The sequence below is a fragment of the Babylonia areolata genome, chromosome 20 (assembly GCF_041734735.1).
Source record: "Babylonia areolata isolate BAREFJ2019XMU chromosome 20, ASM4173473v1, whole genome shotgun sequence".
NCBI lineage: Eukaryota > Metazoa > Mollusca > Gastropoda > Neogastropoda > Buccinidae > Babylonia > Babylonia areolata.
The window spans coordinates 3,890,791-3,911,105 of NC_134895.1; the positions used below are offsets into that span (position 1 = coordinate 3,890,791).

General features: G+C 41.9%; 1 protein-coding gene across 1 annotated transcript; it reads left to right on the forward strand.

Moving 5' to 3' along the window:
• The first annotated feature begins 120 nt into the window (after positions 1–120).
• LOC143294825 (WD repeat domain-containing protein 83-like) lies at positions 121–15,257 on the forward strand. The gene is made up of 7 exons (XM_076606327.1): positions 121–268; positions 2,082–2,306; positions 3,619–3,731; positions 7,241–7,373; positions 8,691–8,799; positions 12,587–12,701; positions 14,521–15,257. Exons 1-7 carry the CDS (start codon positions 190–192, stop codon positions 14,659–14,661), a joined length of 915 nt encoding a protein of 304 aa, XP_076462442.1. The 5' UTR covers positions 121–189; the 3' UTR covers positions 14,662–15,257.
• Positions 15,258–20,315: the final 5,058 nt, after the last annotated feature.

The following is a 20,315-nucleotide window of genomic DNA, read 5'->3' on the forward strand; positions in this document are numbered from 1 at the left end:
TTATAACGCTGTGTAAAATTGCGAAGATGTTGTTATAATTGTTGAGTAATGCTTTGCTTTTGTTGAGTTCTTGTAAAGCCACGGTTTGCCAGGGGAAGTTAATCCCAACAAAAGCGAAAGGAGACAAAAAACCGACAGTAACTTCTGCACTTTTCTCATTGAGTAAAAACATCGCCGGAAAAAGAAGAAATGAAATTTAAAGTACCAGAGAACAAGGAAGCAGTTCTTGACTGCAAGCAGCAGGCTGTCAGAGCGGTTCGTTTTAGTGGTAAGTGGGTCTTTCTTTGGAACTGTCACTGGCTGTGCTTGCTTTCTGAGTAGCTCGTCAGTCAGACCCAGTGGCTGCCTTTTCCAGACATATATGAGTGACACAGACATATTCGTAACGTTGACAAGTGTTCATAACACGGAACACACACACACACACAAACACACAAACACATAAACACATACACTATTAACAATAGTATCTAGGGTAGTAAGACGGCAGGCATTATCATATTATGGTCAGTGACGATCATTTAATGGAACTGTTTTTATCTGGCCTTAGCTGTGTGGTTTTCTTCTCAGTTATCCAGATCCACGTGTACTATTATTGAGGGACACACACACACACACACACACACACACACACACACACACACACACACACACACACACACACACACACACACACACAGAGAAAGTGAACATGCCTTTCCTGATGCAGAAGCCCGTTCCCCCACTGCTGCAACAACGACAAGCCCACCCAGAACAGCTGTCCCAGATCTGTTGTAGGACATAATACAGACAAGCAGGATTCTTCCCAAGAACAATTCAGGACTGGAATGCCTTTACCCTGACAGCTATAGAGGCCAATACTACTGGCACCTTTGTGTTGAGGGTGTCACAGTGGTTGCCAAATGCTAATAATTGACTCTCCCCCTCCCCTCCCCCTTTTTTTTGCCCTGTGAACCACCAAAGAAAAAAATGAATTATGTAGTATTTTAAATTCTTAACAAGTCAATGTATGGATCGTGGATCAGAGTAGCAGTAAATAAAATGCTGCAGCTGTGCCGGTCAGAGTTTATCCCTTGGGAGCACTTTGCTAGCTGGAGTAGTCTAGCCTAGATACTGCAAAACAAAGGTCCTTTTTTCCCTCTAGAATTAGTGGGTTTTTTGGGGTTTTTTTTGTTTTTTTTTTGTTTTTTGTTTTTTGCTACAGATCCCCCCATCATGACAGAATAATCAACAAATGATTGTGGTCACTCCATGGAAGGAAGGAAGGGAGAGAACTCAGAACTCAGAAGGTTTAATGTGCATCAGCCGTTGGCCACAATACACATGGCTGGTGGAAAGGGTGATGGGGATGGGGGTGATGTAGATAATTACAAACATACATACATTTGCTTCATGAAAACAGAAAAGTCATATTCCTTCACGTGTAAGTGGACTCAAAAGTTACATCTGGAAATTATTTGAAACATAATGACACTATTTTATCTAAAAGGTAGTCTTCTGCCTTCTGTTCATTGCATGAAAAACGAACTTGGATACATTTGATCTATATTCTATGGTATATATTTGTTGCTTTGAGTAGTGAATGAATTGATACTGTAGTTATTCTTTAAGAAACTTAGCTCTGAGATCATTATAAAACATGCAGTGAAACAGAAAGTGATGCTCATTCTCAACTTTGTTACAACAAAAAGGACAATTCCTGTCTTGGGGAGATTTGCTATATCAATGAATGTTATTGTTAAGAGGGAGTACATTCAATCTTAACTGAGTAATGGCAACTCGAAAGCAATATGTATCCATGTCATAGACATATTTTTCTTTTTCGAAAAACAGTCTTAAATGTTAAAAAAATTGCATATCTGTCACTATCCCTAATAGTAAGAGAGAGAGAGAGAGAGAGAGAGAGAGAGAGAGAGAGAGAGAGAGAGCATGAACACACACAAACACACGCACAAACACACGCACACACACACTCACACACACACACACACACACACACACACACACACACACACACACACACACCTTCATCATTCAGTACCCTTACTTAATTTTGCTTCATGCTGTCATTGTGTTGCCAGTGGACAGCCGATACTGCATGACGTGTGGCAGTGACAAGTCGGTGAAGCTGTGGAACCCTCATCGTGCCCTCTTTCTCAAAACCTACGTCGGGCATGGCCATGAGGTCCTGGATGCCCAGGGCTCAGGGGACAACTCTCAGATCTGCACTGGTGCCATGGACAAAACGGTGGTGCTGTTCGATGTCGCTTCAGGGCAGGCTGTTCGCAAGTACAGGGACCACGCAGGTGGGGTCACTATGTTGCTGAAAGTTGGATCTGCTTTTTGGTCTGGGGTTTTGATTCATGTTCTTTAAACTCCTCATGTGTGGGTATTGCAATGTGATCAACTGTCTTATTCAGAAAGGTTATTTTCGGTTTCACTTCGGCATTAACAAAAATGAAGGTGTACAGCACTTCCTGTAAAAGTAAAACCCCCCCCTCCCTTCCCTTTTGTCTGTCATCATTGTCATATCCTTGAAATTTTTTGTCCTTCACTTGAACTTTTGAGCATTTCTCTTAAGTGATTTGAAAAAAACGTTAACACTAATAGAAAGAAAAAAAGAAGCAAAAAAGAAAGAAAAAAAGCAGCACATGATATTTGTTCAAATTGTTGCTGTTTCACACATTTTGTGTTATTGCTGACTTGTAGTTGAATATGTTTACACAAAAACTGAATCTGTTTGATACCTTGCGTTTTGGTTGTCTATGTGACTGTAATGTGTATAATTATATGGGCTGTTTGAGGTTGCAACGCTTTGTTTCTGTGCACAACTTTCGGTTCAACAAACACTTGATATAAAAAGTCAATTTTGATGGTGGGCTAAAATATGCTTTGGATTGTAATATATAAGATACGTATGTACTGGAACCCCCACCTACCCCACCTTCATCTCCATCCCCCACCATCCCCTCCACATTCAACATGTTCAATTGTGTTGTTGTTGTGGAGCAGGAATCACACACGGGCTGTGAAGGCTATACCTTTTGTTTTAGAAATTCTGTTTGTGTGGACATTCTGATGCTTTGTTTGCTGTACAGTGAGTGAGGGATGTTCTGATGCTTTGTTTGCTGTACTGTGAGGGATGTTCTGATGCTTTGTTTGCTGTACAGTGAGGGATGTTCTGATGTTTTGTTTGCTGTACACAGGCAGGGATGTTCTGATGCTTTGTTTGCTGTACACAGGCAGAGATGTTCTGGTGCTTTGTTTGCTGTACAGTGAGGGATGTTCTGATGCTTTGTTTGCTGTACAGTGAGGGATGTTCTGATGCTTTGTTTGCTGTACAGTGAGGGATGTTCTGATGTTTTGTTTGCTGTACTGTGAGGGATGTTCTGATGCTTTGTTTGCTGTACAGTGAGGGATGTTCTGATGCTTTGTTTGCTGTACAGTGAGGGATGTTCTGATGCTTTGTTTGCTGTCCACAGGCATTCTGATGTTCTGATGCTTTGTTTGCTGTCCACAGGCATTCTGATGTTCTGATGCTTTGTTTGCTGTGCGAAGCATCAGTGATACTTTGTTTGCTGTACACATGCACAGTGATGTTTTGTTTGCTGCACACAGGTACGGTGAACTGCGTGAAGTTCAATGAAGAGTCCACAGTGATCCTGTCCGGCTCCCTGGACAACACAGTGCGCGCCTGGGACACACGCAGTCGCAGCCATACCCCCATTCAGGTGACATTTTCTGCATTGTTACTGCTGGAGTCTGTGGTGCTGTGTTTTGGGGGCACACACACACACACACACAGAGGAGAGGGGGCAGGGGGCTAAGGGGAAGCTGGGGGGGAGGGGGGGAGAGAAAGAGTGGTGAAGTTAAGAAATATGCAGATGATTTGGAATTAGGAAAAAGATGTGTGTGTGTGTGTGTGTGTGTGTGTGTGTGTGTGTGTGTGTGTGTGTGTGTGCTGCATATTTAAGGAGAAAGGATAGTTGACTTAATCTGTTTAATTCCAGAGAATTTGGTAAAAAGGTGCTTTCTCCTTGCCAGGGAACTTTGAGGATTCCGGGGGTAATAAATCTAAAACAATTCTAGCACAAAAACTATAGGAGATACAGAAAGAAAGTAAAACGTTTTTTGTGAAAGAAAATGGACGTGGATTCTAAATCTGGGCTTTTTTTCCCCCAGTTATATTTAGTCTAGATAATTATTCAGGCATTTCAAAGTGAGGATAACATTTTTTATGCATTAAAAAAAGTTTATTTCCACCTCCACAGAATGACACCCAGAAAGAAAACAAACAAAATACAGCTAGAAACGGCATGCTTATTGTCTGATTATAGCTGTAAAGGACAATAAAATGGCTTATAAGTTTATGATAACAACCACAATACTTATAGTCACGTAAGTGAATAACTGTCCCAGCAGCAACATGCACGGGTTTGGTCAAGATGAAAAGCGAATCATGTTCTCAGAGAGTGAGCCATCAAGCTTTTCTTACACCTTAGAGTGCCCCCTTTTAGAGGGGAGAGCACTTTGATGATTATTCCATTTCTTCAGGTTGTAACTGATCCCACAAGTCTCTGCACTGGGTTTGTCTCCTCTATAAATAAGGCGGTCAACTGATCAGTGACAAAAAGCATGACAAAGTGAAAACCACATGATTCCCATCTGTTGTCGTTCAACCGTGGGTTTCAAGAAAATTGTGGCTTATTGGCTGTTGCCACTCTCGGCAGTTGATCACTGTGAAAAGACATGAACAGTGACAGCTGGGCCACGCCCCCTCACCCTGCCCTCTGTGTCGCCTTTGACCTATTGTCTTTCACCACTGCTCTGTCTCTTTTCCCCCTCTTCTCAAATGATCAGATGTGAAAGTACCACGCCTTCACTGTCAGTCATGGTCACTTGCTCAGAAATGATGTCTAATTGGATAGATGGACGAAAGAAAGGGTTTTGTCGCTGTTGTTGTCATCACCTTGAAGTTCACATGAATCATAAGACAAGAAAAACAAAGAACTTTTGCAGCTGAATGGTACACATATACATGTATTAGCTGGCAAAATATAAAATGTGCAGAAAAAAAACAAAGCACATTTTCTTCATATTTCTATGGAAAGATCACAATGTCTAATTCTAACTGCAATGTTTGTAAACTGCACATGAAATTTATATGCACCACTCCCCTTAATTATCCAGTCTAATAGTAATATCCTTTTGTTTATTTATGTGACACTAGTCTTTCCGTTTATTAGCTTCACCAGGGTGGGAAAATTAACATTACTAGAGTTTCTGTTTGAAAATCTGGCAAATTTATTGATTCCTTATTGGAAAAAAAAGAAAGAAAATTTTTTTTTGAAAAACATGGTTGTAAGATAACTTCAAGAAAATGAAATCATTCTTTCTATGACATGAAATACTGTTGAAGCAGTTTTGAAGAAAAACCAAATTAATCACAAACTTCGATAATTAAAGAGAAAAAGCAAATTTCTATTAAAAAAGAATTATTATGAATACCCCCCTCCCCTTTCTCCTACCACCCACATCAAATGAATGAGACTGACACACACCTGTATCAGGTGTTTGATTCCCAAGTCTAATTATTAAACAGATAAAAAAAGAAAAAAGAAAAAAAAGAGATTCTTTTAACAACAAAAGAAATACGGAAATAAAAGCTCCCTTCCCACCAATTTTTTTCCCTGTGCCACCCACAACAAATGTTAGATGCACACATATGTACCTACATCATTGAAGAGTTGAACCAGAACACACACAACAAATGTATAAGATGGACACACATTGATGTACCTGTATCTTCCAGGTGTTGGATCAGAACACCCACAAGAAATGTATTGGATGGACTCACATTGATGTACCTGTATCTTCCAGGTGTTGGATCAGAACACCCACAAGAAATGTATTGGATGGACTCACATTGATGTACCTGTATCTTCCAGGTGTTGGATCAGAACACCCACAACAAATGTATTGGATGGACTCACATTGATGTACCTGTATCTTCCAGGTGTTGGATCAGAACACCCACAAGAGATGTATTGGATGGACTCACATTGATGTACCTGTATCTTCCAGGTGTTGGATCAGAACACCCACAAGAAATGTATTGGATGGACTCACATTGATGTACCTGTATCTTCCAGGTGTTGGATCAGAACACCCACAAGAAATGTATTGGATGGACTCACATTGATGTACCTGTATCTTCCAGGTGTTGGATCAGAACACCCACAAGAAATGTATTGGATGGACTCACATTGATGTACCTGTATCTTCCAGGTGTTGGATCAGAACACCCACAAGAAATGTATTGGATGGACTCACATTGATGTACCTGTATCTTCCAGGTGTTGGATCAGAACACCCACAAGAAATGTATTGGATGGACTCACATTGATGTACCTGTATCTTCCAGGTGTTGGATCAGAACACCCACAAGAAATGTATTGGATGGACTCACATTGATGTACCTGTATCTTCCAGGTGTTGGATCAGAACACCCACAACAAATGTATTGGATGGACTCACATTGATGTACCTGTATCTTCCAGGTGTTGGATCAGAACACCCACATCAAATGTATTGGATGGACTCACATTGATGTACCTGTATCTTCCAGGTGTTGGATCAGAACACCCACAAGAAATGTATTGGATGGACTCACATTGATGTACCTGTATCTTCCAGGTGTTGGATCAGAACACCCACATCAAATGTATTGGATGGACTCACATTGATGTACCTGTATCTTCCAGGTGTTGGACGGGAACACCCACAAGAAATGTATTGGATGGACTCACATTGATGTACCTGTATCTTCCAGGTGTTGGATCAGAACACCCACAAGAAATGTATTGGATGGACTCACATTGATGTACCTGTATCTTCCAGGTGTTGGACCAGAACACCCACAAGAAATGTATTGGATGGACTCACATTGATGTACCTGTATCTGCCAGGTGTTGGATCAGAACACCCACAAGAAATGTATTGGATGGACTCACATTGATGTACCTGTATCTTCCAGGTGTTGGATCAGAACACCCACAAGAAATGTATTGGATGGACTCACATTGATGTACCTGTATCTTCCAGGTGTTGGATCAGAACACCCACAAGAAATGTATTGGATGGACTCACATTGATGTACCTGTATCTTCCAGGTGTTGGATCAGAACACCCACAAGAAATGTATTGGATGGACTCACATTGATGTACCTGTATCTTCCAGGTGTTGGACGAGGCCACAGACAGTGTGACCAGCCTGCAGGTGTCAGACCATGAAATACTGACGGGCTCCGCGGATGGCAAAGTTCGTCGCTATGACCTCAGGGTGGGACGGCTGTTTGCTGACTTCATTGGAAGTGAGGGAGCTTTGCATACATTGGTTTTAACATGAACTAGATGTAAGAGCACAAGTATTGTCATGGATCAGGGAGAGATGATGAATAGTTTTAGTGTAAAGTAGATGTGAGACTACAAGTATTGTCATGGAACAGGTAGAGAATATGAATGGTTTTAGTGTAAAGTAGATGTAAGACTACAAGTATTGTCATGGAACAGAGAGATGATGAATAGTTTTAGTGTAAAGTAGATGTGAGACTACGTGTATTGTCGTGGGACAGGGAGAGATGATGAATGGTTTTAGTGTAAAGTAGATGTGAGACTACAAGTATTGTCATGGAACAGGGAGAAATGATGAACTGAGTGATGTCAGAACAAAATGCAGTGCTGATAGAAAGTGTTATATCTGTGTGTGTGTGTGTGTGTGTGTGTGTGTGTGTGTGTGTGCGTGTGCACAATAAAGTTAAACAAACAATCAAGTTTTTTTTAATATATTTATAGCTGACCTCTGTAGCCTCATATGTTTCACAGTGTTGTATAGTTATACAGATATGTATCTGTATGTAATTCTATTTATTCTGTATAAGTGTGTGTGTGCCTGGATACACATAAATGTGCAGTCAGAAAAACCTTTGTACCTGCATTTAGTAATTTACGAAAAAAGCAACAAACAGTCAATCTTCTGAGAAAAAAAAGAAATGTAAAAGGTAAATATTTTTTTTAGCAGTGTTTGTGACTGGAAGTACTAGTTGGGGATTTTGATGAGCTTTGCGTTTGGGAAGAGAAAGATATGTAGATTTGAAGAGTGTTTGTAATAAGAGGTGTTAGACTGGAGAATTTTGATGCCTGGTTTTGGTTTAAAGTAAAGCAGTCAATAGCGATTTAGGGGTCTTTTTAAGATTATATTTTTTAGCACTGTTTGTGATTTAAAGTTATAAGTGTGAATAGAAATTTAACAAAATACATAAATGATTTTGAGATGTATGTGTACTGGAACAAAAAGGCATATATATATATATATATATATATATATATATATATATATATATATATATATATATATATATATATATGATTTTGAGAAGAATCTGTTGTTATGATTAGGAAAGAGAAATATGGCCGCTTGAATTTTGGCATTGCAAAAAGAAAGAAACGAAGAAAGAATTCTTCCTCTTTTAAGCTGTGAGTCGCCACAATAAACTTGTATGCTGATACATTCATTACTTTAATAAGTGATGCTGCATTTTTCCTTGGTGGTGATTTAGATATATGATTATTTAAAAAAAAAAAAAAAAAAAAATGTCATGTGATGTGACTGGACGATGGTCTGTGGACAGAGGCGGTGACGAGTGTGACCTTCACCAGGGACGGTCAGTGTAGCCTGGTCAGCAGTCAGGACAACGCCATCAGACTCATGGACAAGGACACTGGCGAGATGCTCAATGAGTAAGATACCACTTTCCATTCAGCTCCAAGGTGGTGTCAGTGTGTGCACTGAGGAGATGCTCTATGAGTAAGATACTGCATTCCTTTCAGCTCCAAGGTGTTCGAAGTGGGGAGATGCTCAATGAGTAAGATACCACTTTCCTTTCACCTCCAAGGTGGTGTCAAAGTGTGTGCACTGAGGAGATGCTCAATGAGTAAGGTACCACTTTTCTTTCAGCTCCAAGGTGGTGTCAAAGTGTGTGTAGTGAGGAGATGCTCAATGAGTAAGATACCACTTTCCTTTCACCTCCAAGGTGGTGTCAAAGTGTGTGCACTGGGGAGATGCTCAATGAGTAAGATACCACATTCCTTTCAGCTCCAAGGTGTTCAAAGTGGGGAGATGCTCAATGAGTAAGATACCACATTCCTTTCAGCTCCAAGGTGTTCAAAGTGGGGAGATGCTCAGTGAGTAAGATACCACATTCCTTTCAGCTCCAAGGTGTTCAAAGTGGGGAGATGCTTAATGAGTAAGATACTGCATTCCTTTCAGCTCCAAGGTGTTGTCAAAGTGGGGAGATGCTCAGTGAGTAAGATACCACATTCCTTTCAGCTCCAAGGTGTTCAAAGTGGGGAGATGCTTAATGAGTAAGATACTGCATTCCTTTCAGCTCCAAGGTGGTGTCAAAGTGGGGAGATGCTCAGTGAGTAAGATACCACATTCCTTTCAGCTCCAAGGTGTTCAAAGTGGGGAGATGCTTAATGAGTAGGATACTGCATTCCTTTCAGCTCCAAGGTGGTGTCAAAGTGTGTGCACTGATTATTATGCACTGACACTGGGGAGATGCTCAATGAGTAATGTATCACTTTCCTTTCAGCTCCAAGGTGTTGTCAAAGTGGGGAGATACTCAGTGAGTAAGATATCACATTCCTTTCAGCTCCAAGATGGTGTTGGAGTGTGTGTACTGAAGAGATGCCCAATGAGTAAGATACCACATTCTTTTCAGCTCCATGTTGTATCAAACTGGGGAGATGCTCAATGAGTAAGATACCACATTCCTTTCACCTCCAAGGTGTTGTCAAAGTGGGGAGATGCCCAATGAGTAAGATACCACATTCGTTTCAGCTCCATGTTGTATCAAACTGGGGAGATGCTCAATGAGTAAGATACCACATTCCTTTCAGCTCCAAGGTGTTGTCAAAGTGTGTGCACTGAGGAGATGCTCAATGAGTAAGGTACCACTTTTCTTTCAGCTCCAAGGTGGTGTCAAAGTGTGTGTAGTGAGGAGATGCTCAATGAGTAAGGTACCACTTTTCTTTCACCTCCAAGGTGGTGTCAAAGTGTGTGCACTGGGGAGATGCTCAGTGAGTAAGATACCACATTCCTTTCAGCTCCAAGGTGTTCAAAGTGGGGAGATGCTCAATGAGTAAGATACCACATTCCTTTCAGCTCCAAGGTGTTCAAAGTGGGGAGATGCTCAATGAGTAAGATACCACATTCCTTTCAGCTCCAAGGTGTTCAAAGTGGGGAGATGCTCAGTGAGTAAGATACCACATTCCTTTCAGCTCCAAGGTGTTCAAAGTGGGGAGATGCTTAATGAGTAAGATACTGCATTCCTTTCAGCTCCAAGGTGGTGTCAAAGTGGGGAGATGCTCAGTGAGTAAGATACCACATTCCTTTCAGCTCCAAGGTGTTCAAAGTGGGGAGATGCTTAATGAGTAAGATACTGCATTCCTTTCAGCTCCAAGGTGGTGTCAAAGTGGGGAGATGCTCAGTGAGTAAGATACCACATTCCTTTCAGCTCCAAGGTGTTCAAAGTGGGGAGATGCTTAATGAGTAAGATACTGCATTCCTTTCAGCTCCAAGGTGGTGTCAAAGTGTGTGCACTGATTATTATGCACTGACACTGGGGAGATGCTCAATGAGTAATGTATCACTTTCCTTTCAGCTCCAAGGTGTTGTCAAAGTGGGGAGATACTCAGTGAGTAAGATATCACATTCCTTTCAGCTCCAAGATGGTGTTGGAGTGTGTGTACTGAAGAGATGCCCAATGAGTAAGATACCACATTCTTTTCAGCTCCATGTTGTATCAAACTGGGGAGATGCTCAATGAGTAAGATACCACATTCCTTTCACCTCCAAGGTGTTGTCAAAGTGGGGAGATGCTCAATGAGTAAGATACCACATTCCTTTCAGCTCCAAGGTGGTGTCAAAGTGGGGAGATGCTCAATGAGTAAGATACCACATTCCTTTCACCTCCAAGGTGTTGTCAAAGTGGGGAGATGCTCAATGAGTAAGATACCACTTTCCTTTCACATCCAAGGTGTTGTCAAAGTGGGGAGATGCTCAATGAGCAAGATATCACATTCCTCACAGCTCCAAGGTGGTGTCAGAGTGTGTGCACTGGGGAGATTCTCATTGAGTAAGATACCACATTTCTTTCAGCTCCAAGGTGGCGTCAGTGTGTGCACTGATTATACGCTAACATCACATTAGTGTTAAAAAAAAAGAAGAAAAAGAAATGGAGCAGATGCCTGATGCACTACACCACATCAGTGTTTTGTGTTTGCTCCTTCGTCCTTTTCTTCTGACAAACATTGCCCATTGATTTCTCTTTCTCTTTGCCTCCGTTTAGCTCTGATGATTTGTTGTGCTGCTGTTATCATTTTCAATGAATTAATGTTAAAAAACAACAACAAAGAAAACAAAAACAACTGAAAATGTGGAAAAAAAAACCACCCCAAAACACACAAAAAACAACAACAGCATGGTTTTTTTTTTATATGATAGGCATTATGAGAAATGCTTTTCAAAAGATAAAAAAAAACCCAAAAACAATGTGTTTCCATGTGAAAAGCACTGTCTGAACTGAGTTTAAATAGAAGGGACTGGGAAACAAGACAAAACATGTCTTGTCATGTGAAAGGTTTTTCTCAGAGTTGACTCAAACAAACAAACAATAAACAACAATAAAAAACAACAACAACAAAAAACAAAACAAAACAAAACAAAACAAACAAAAAAAAAAAAAACACACACACAAAAAACAACCACCATCAACAGCAAAAATATAGCAGTTTGTTACATGTGAAAGGCATTATCAGAACTGACTTTGAAAAGAAAACCAACAAACAAGATATTGGATTGGAGCAGCCTGTGGTGATGGTGGTGGTGTGTGTGAGAGAGGCTCACAGGTCACAAGCACAGCCAGGACAAAATTGACAGCTGTCTGAACAATGCGGACACTCTGTGTGTGTGTGTGTCAGGTTGACAGGCCACAAGTACAGCCAGTATGACAGCTCACTGAACAGTGAGGACACTGTGTGTGTGTGTGTGTGTGTGTGTGTGAGGATCACAGGCCACAAGCACAGTCAGTACAAAATTGACAGCTGTCTGAACAATGAGGACACTGTGTGTGTGTGTGTGTGTGTGTGTGTGTGTGAGGTTCACAGGCCACAAGCACAGTCAGTACAAAATTGACAGCTGTCTGAACAATGAGGACACTGTGTGTGTGTGTGTGTGTGTGTGTGTGTGTGTGAGGTTCACAAGCCACGCCAGTACAAGATTCACAGCTGTCTGAACAATGAGGACACTGTGTGTGTGTGTGTGTGTGTGTGTGTGTGTCTCAGGTTCACAGGCCACAAGCACAGCCAGTAGAAGATTGACAGCTGTCTGAACAATGAGGACACTGTGTGTGTGTGTGTGTGTGTGTGTGTGTGAGGTTCACAAGCCACGCCAGTACAAGATTGACAGCTGTCTGAACAATGAGGACACTGTGTGTGTGTGTGTGTGTGTGTGTGTGTGTCTCAGGTTCACAGGCCACAAGCACAGCCAGTACAAGATTGACAGCTGTCTGAACAATGAGGACACCCTTGTGGTCAGTGGCTCTGAGGACGGAAAGGTCTACTTCTGGGACCTGGTGGAGGTGTGTGTGTGTGTATGTGTGAGAATGTGTGTGTGTGTGTGTGTGTGTGTGAGAAGTGTGTGTGTGTGTGTGTCAGTGAGTGTGTGTCAGTGAGTCGTGTGCATGTGTGCACATCTCATGATTTTGATTCAGTTTCTTTACATGTTGTTTTGATTCATAGATTGATTTCTTTCTTATCTTTCCTGAATAATTGGCAGGAAACAATGGGTTTTTTTTAAAAAGGTATTTCTAATGTACCGATTACACCACATTTGCAGGAATGGATCAAACTGTCAGAGGTATTATTGTGTTCAGAAGGAAATTATGAACATTATAAGAGCAATATTGTTTTAGAGGAAATAGCTACATGCTTTAACTTTAGTTCAGAATACTTTAAATTGAAAAATGCTGTGAAGTTATCAAATTCGGGAAGAATAAGGGAGCAAACTCTTCACCAATGCACTGAAAAGAACAGATTTATGTCCCTTGAATCACTGGGGAAGTATAGCTGTTGCGAGTGATGACCCCATTCGCTGCTGGAATCTGACCAGCAAAGGAAACGTTGTGATGAATTGTGTGGTGTAAATAGGTTTGTGTAATACTTTTGTGCATTATGTGAGATGAAGACTAGAAGAACAAGTTGACATGTGATGAATGATGTGGGTGGTGTGGCACTGTGTGCTGTTTGTGTTGTGGTGTCTGGAGAAATTGAGTTGTGTTACACAAGACATGGCATGGTATGATGTGTCAAGAAGTGCGGAATGCTAGAGGGTGTTAGATCACCAGCACAATGTGTATAATAAGAAACAACAGTAGGGCATGAAAAAAATTTGCACAGTTAAGGATTAACATTATATGACAGGTTGCCATATTGGTAAGTATCAGTATCAGTAGCTCAAGGAGGCGTCACTGCGTTCAGTCAAATCCATATACGCTACACCACATCTGCCAGGCAGATCCCTGACCAGCAGCATAACATATTGGCAAACTAAAATATAATTTATGTAGAGAAAAAGTGGATGTTGTCATACACACGTGTACACAAACACACACACACACACACAAACACACACACACACACACAAACACACACAGAATGGCATGAACTGGCATGTATATGGTGGTTGATAAATGAATACAAGGGTCATGTATGAGCTATTGTTATAGTATAACTATACGGTTATTAACTATTATGTGTTATCCAGAGAAATTATGTCAGTATACAATCAACAGTTTATATGTGGTTAATCTTATATGTTATAGCTCTTTCAACTCGTTGGTCAACTTGTTTGAAATGGCTTGAAGTGGTAAAGGGATATATTTATTGCGAAGATCTTTACTCATTTGGTTAGATCTTTGTTGAAGAATTTGCCTTGCAGTTTGCATGAGTGTTTCTGATGGCATTCAGAGTAGTCTGACAAATGTATTCTCTTTCATTCTCTCCCACTGTAAGAGCAAGGTGGCAGAATGTTTAAGACGCTTATCTGCCAGAACAGTGTCTGTGAGGGTCTGGGTTTGATTCCCAGTCTCTGCCTTTCTCCCAAGTTTGACTTGAAAATCAAACTGAGCGTAAAGTCATTCGGATGAGACAATAAACCAAAGTCACGTGTGCAGCACGCATGTGGCGCATGAAAAAAGAACCCATGGCAACGAGAGTGTTGTTGGCAAAATTGTGAAGTAGAAATCCACTCTGATGCACTCAAGGACTGAGTAGCGTGTTGGGTTATGCTGCTGTGAGGCATCTGCCTAGCAGATGTGGTGTAGCATATGTGGAGTTGTCCGAACACAGTGATGCCCCCTGAGAAACTGAAACTGAAAGTGAAAGCACTGTGGATTGCAGGCGAAGCTTGTTCACACTTTGGACCACAGTACCACACGGCCTGTCCACTCCCTGGCCTTTCACCATTCCGAGGCCTGCCTTCTGACCGCCTGTGCTGACAAAGTGTTTCTGTGGCGGTCATCTCAGGACGACGACAGCTGACCGTCTTTGTGGCAGTCTTCTCAGGACGACGACAGCTGACCGTCTTTGTGGCAGTCTTCTCAGGACGACGACAGCTGAGTGAACCACCACTTTTGTGTTGAACGGTGATGATGTTTGGGTTGTTGGAGGAAGTAAAGAGGTGCACTTTTACCCTGAACTGTTGACAGATCTATCTGGTTGAGTTGATACGACTCTCTTGAGAAGCTGTTAACAGGTTTATCCGAAACTGCCTGGAAGCGTCTGTTGAGGTGTAATGTTGTTTTTGTTTTTTTTTGTACGTGTATGTGTGCGCCACAGTGTGTCAGCATGTGAGGACGTGTGCATGGGATGTGTGTGAGGCTTTGTGTGTGTGTGTGTGTGTGTGTGTGTGTGTGTGTGTGTGTGTGATTGCTCTGAGAGTGCATACTATCATGGGAATGTATGTGTGTGTGTGTGTGCGTGCGTGCGTGCGTGTGTGCGCGCGCGTCTGTCCGTGTCTGTGTGTTTATGTGAGCGTGATAGGGGAAGAAGACAGAGGAAGATGAATGTGAAGATGATTTCACAGGTATGGTGATGAACAACAGATCTTTGTACTGAACCATTAAATCATATTTGAATTTCCAGAGTTTTCTTTCATGAACTGTGGATTTCATAAACTGGTGCATGTGTGTTCTGTGTGCGTGTGTGTTCAATAATAGTACATTTAAATCGCGCATTTGACATTCTCAAAGCGCCTTACAATAATAGGTGAGTAAGACACAAAGAACACAGAACACATGCATGTATGCCATATGCACACACAGACACACATACATTTTTGGAAAACAAAGATAATGAGATCTTATGTATCTATCCTGATGTTATGAATGACATTGCAATATATGAAGGTCACTTTGATGTCAGCCTGCTTGGTTTTTATAAATTTTATTTCAGTCACCAACCATTTTCAAAAACAAAGAAAACATTGATTGGGAAAAAACAAACAAACACCTTACATGATAATATTGGACAATGGTCAAATTCAACGACAGTATTTCCTTACAGAACTGGGATGGCATCTGTTAGTGGAGCAAAAGGCAGTTAGAACCTCTCAAAACTTCCGTCAGTAAGACAGGCAAAACCTCCATCATCAAGACAGTCAAAACCTCCATCATCATCAAGACAGTCAACACCTCCATCATCAAGACAGTCAAAACCTCCATCATCCATACGGTCAAAACCTCCATCATCAAGACAGTCAACACCTCCATCAGGAAGACCGTCAACACCTCCATCAGGAAGACAGTCAACACTTCCATCATCAAGGCAGTCAACACTTCCATCAGGAAGACAGTCAACACTTCCATCATCAAGGCAGTCAACACCTCCATCAGGAAGACAGTCAACACTTCCATCATCAAGGCAGTCAACACCTCCCTCAGGAAGACAGTCAACACCTCTATCATCAAGGCAGTCAACACCTCCATCAGGAAGACAGTCAACACCTCCATCATCAAGACAGTCAAAACCTCCATCAAGACAGTCAACACCTCCATCAGGAAGACAGTCAACACCTCCATCATCAAGGCAGTCAACACCTCCATCAGGAAGACAGTCAACACCTCCATCAGGAAGACAGTCAACACCTCCATCATCAAGGCAGTCAACACCTCCATCAGGAAGACAGTCAACACCTCCATCAGGAAGACAGTCAACACCTCCATCATCAAGACAGTCAAAACCTCCATCAAGACAGTCAATACCTCCATCATCAAGACAGTCAACACCTCCATCATCAAGACAGTCAACACCTCCATCAGGAAGACAGTCAACACCTCCATCATCAAGGCAGTCAACACCTCCATCAGGAAGACAGTCAACACCTCCATCATCAAGGCAGTCAACACCTCCATCAGGAAGACAGTCAACACCTCCATCAGGAAGACAGTCAACACCTCCATCATCAAGGCAGTCAACACCTCCATCAGGAAGACAGTCAACACCTCCATCATCAAGACAGTCAACACCTCCATCATCAAGACAGGCAAAAGCTCTATGACAAAACAGCAACAGGAAACAAAGGACATGTCTGTGTGATGGGAAAGGCAGTGGAAACTTGACCCACAAGGAAACAAAGGACATGTCTGTGTGATGGGAAAGGCAGTGGAAACCTGACCCACAGGGAAACAAAGGGCCTGTCTGTGCGATGGGAAAGGCAGTGGAAACCTGAACCACAAGGAAACAAAGGACATGTCTGTGTGATGGGAAAGGCAGTGGAAACCTGACCCACAAGGAAACAAAGGACATGTGTGATGGGAAAGGCAGTGGAAACCTGACCCACAAGGAAACAAAGGACATGTCTGTGTGATGGGAAAGGCAGTGGAAACCTGACCCACAAGGAAACAAAAGGTAAACTTTTGGTTATTTCTTGTTTAGTATCCTAAATTCTGAGACCTATTGTATTCGAAAAAAAAAAAATCGTGTTATTGATACAGGCATGTGAGAAATGACAGAGCGTGCAAATCCTCCCACCCCCACCACCCCCATCAAGTGTGACGGGTGTGAAGTGGTATCGTTCTGATTGACCCACTAACATTATTTTGGTCTCAGCTTGTGCCGAGTGGCAGAACGATCAGCCCCGTGTCGAAACAAGACCGTTTCAAACACCTGCACAGCGAAATGGGGAGACCTCAGCAGGTCACAGAAATGATGTATTTGCACATCATGGTCACTTTTTTCCCCGTCCAAACATAGCTTATGTTCGTGTTCTTAGCGAGTGTAGCACGCTGTTTTTTTGTTTGTTTGTTTTTGTTTTTGTTTGGAGGCAGTTTGCATTTTAGATACAAGCATAGCTGGACCAGATCTGAATCCTCCTTGTCAATCTGTTACACTCGCTGTTAGCCTGATCAGCGCGTTGGGTTAATGTGAAGGTCAGGCATTTTCTTCCATTCCCCTCCCCTTCCCCCTTCTTTAATTTTTTTTTCTATTCACTATTGAAGCAGATGTGTTGATGCGTAAGTCGTTCAGTCCGCGCACTTTGATGCCTGTGAAGCTGAAACCCCTTTATCACAATGCCAACTCCAAGTTTTTGGTGTTTTTGAGTGTCCTGTTGTTGGCTGCTTGGTTTCCTGCGTCACAGGATGGATTATCTATCTTTGTTTTTGTTTTTCATATTTAATTTCATGCACATTTTCCTTTTGTCACCGGGCCTTGCCCGCTTTTGGCTTTTTCTTCTTGTTCTTTTTTTGTAAGTTTAATTATGCGATTGACGAGTAAAAAAAAATACATGTCTGTTCTTTTTTGTTGTGTTATTTTAGAGCGTTCTCTTTTGCCTAAATCTGACGGAGATCATGAAAAGAGGGAGAAAGGGTAGTGGCGGGAGGGTGGTGGTAGTTGCATTGAGGAATCTTTAAATGGCACCTTCCTTGGCTTAAACTTATTCAAGGAATTTAAAAGGATTTTTTTTCATATTTTTCTTTTATTAACAAAGACTTTTTTTCATTTCTGATTTTTTTTCTCCAGCAAATTTTCTGTCAAATATTGCATCTATCATTCCTTTTTTTTTTTTTTTTTTTTTTTTACTGCTCCGCTTTTCGAGTTTTATCTTTTTACTGAAATATTGCAACAATCGGGTTAATTCTTTTGCCTTCCCCTCCCACCCCACCCCCTCACTACTTTTCGGTCATGCTTTGCTAACAGAATCAAAGGGCCGACATAAGTGCTGTTCTATGATCATTTCTCCTGTACCATATTATACAGGGAATCCCTGTGGTAAGAGTGTGCCCCTTCTTTCCCTTCTTCCTTCTACATTCTTTTCTTGTTCTTTATTCTCTTTATTCCTTGCCTTTTCTTTTTCTTCCTGCTTTCTCCCTTCTTTTGTTCCGAATCTTTTTGTATTCTTCCGTAATTTTTCCCCCCACCTTTTATGTCTTTTAATGTTTTTCTTTTTATCCTTGTTTTGTCATTCGCTTCGTTTTCTTTCTTTTTCTTTGTTTCTGTTTTACTTTCTTTCCCTTTCTATTTCATGCATTCTCTTTCCCCTTTCCTTTTTCTCCCCACTCTGATTGCATCTCGTCCTTTCCTTTGCTTTGCCTGTAGGTCTTCTTTTTCTTTCTCTTCTTTTTCTTCTTCCTATTATGTCCATCGCTCGTCGCCGACCTTTACTAACATCTGAGGGGTGTGGAGGAGGGGGGTAGAGGAGGTGCAAGGTATTGTGTGTGTGTGTGTGTGTGTGTGTGTGTTGGAGCTCATGTACGTTTATATGTATTTGACTGTGCTTTCATATCTGTGAAACTGCATGTTTGGTGCATTTCTGTTATGCATGTGTGGGTGTATGTGTGAATGTGTGTCTTCATGTTTTACATTTATTCGCTTATTTATCACCATTGTTGTCTTATTTATTTATTTATTTATATTTTATTATGATCATTTTATTAGTATTACTAATATTATTACTACTACCTTTTTCTATATTATAATTGTTATTTATTTATTTATTTATTTATGCAAGCTTATCTATTATTTATTCCCCCGTTTGTTTGTTTGTTTGTTTGTTTGGGTTTTTTTTGTTTTTTTTCTCAAGGCCTGACTAAGCGCGTTGGGTTACGCTGCTGGTCAGGCATCTGCTTGGCTTGGCAGATGTGGTGTAGCGTATATGGTTTTGTCCGAACGCAGTGACGCCTCCTTGAGCTACTGAAACTGAAACTGAAACTGAGGGGACCGCACAGCGCTCGATGAGTGGAGAGAAAAAGAGGGGACGGAAAGAAAGCCTAAAATCTAAGATAAGGGGTGCGACCACCACGGCCGGTCGTCTGTCAGTGAGGAAGTTTGCTGTCCAGAGGTTGATGCTTCCCCTGACCCTGCAGTGTTAGAGCATGAGGGCCAGCAGGGTGTGGTTGACGTGGTCGAAGGCCTTGGCAAAGTCCAGAACAATCACATCCGTAGCTGTGCCGCGCTCCACTGCTGCTGAGACTTCTTCGATGAACTCGAGTAGCTGGGTCTCGCAGGATCGATGTTTGCGGAAGCCATGTTGTTGGTCGGATAGGATGCCTTGGACTCAGGATGCTCCATAATGGCGCTCACAAGGATGTGCTCGAGGACCTTTTTGGGGGTGCATTCAGTCTAATATCGTCATCTTAGATGAAAAGACTACATATAAATAAACGAAAAAACAACAAAAAACAAAAAAAAACCAAAAAAAAAAAAAAACCAACAACAACCCAAAACACGGGGTGCATGCTGGGTATTTTCTTGTTTCCATAACCCACCGAACGCTGGAATGGATTACAGGATCTTTAACGTGTGTATTTGATCTTCTGTGTGCGTATGCACACGAAGGAGGTTCAGGTACCTGCAGGTCTGCATATATGTTGACCTGGGAGATCGGAAAAAAAATCTCCACCCTTTACCCACCAGGCGCCGTTACCGAGATTCGAACCAGAGGCCTTCAGATTGAAAGTCCAGCGCTTTAACCACTCAGCTATTGCGCCCTTCACGGCAGTATTGGGTGGGCCAGACCTTCCCACTTGACATCGTTTCGCCGTGTTGTATGGGAGGAACTTCAAGTCAGGCTATCAAAGTTGGACTGCCCCACCTTTGCTTGTGTTCAGTTGTGATGAGGGGCTGGGGACGGCAGGGGGTGGGGAGGCAGGGGGAGGGCGGGGGGGTGGGGGGTGGGGGGTGGGGGGTCAATAAAG

Excerpts from the sequence above, each read along its gene's own strand:
- LOC143294825 (XM_076606327.1), top strand. The coding sequence starts at position 190 with ATGAAATTTAAAGTACCAGAGAACAAGGAAGCAGTTCTTGACTGCAAG. Across the intron at positions 269-2,081 it reads CAGAGCGGTTCGTTTTAGTG|TGGACAGCCGATACTGCATG; the intron begins GTAAGTGGGTCT and ends TTGTGTTGCCAG. Across the intron at positions 2,307-3,618 it reads CAAGTACAGGGACCACGCAG|GTACGGTGAACTGCGTGAAG; the intron begins GTGGGGTCACTA and ends TGCTGCACACAG.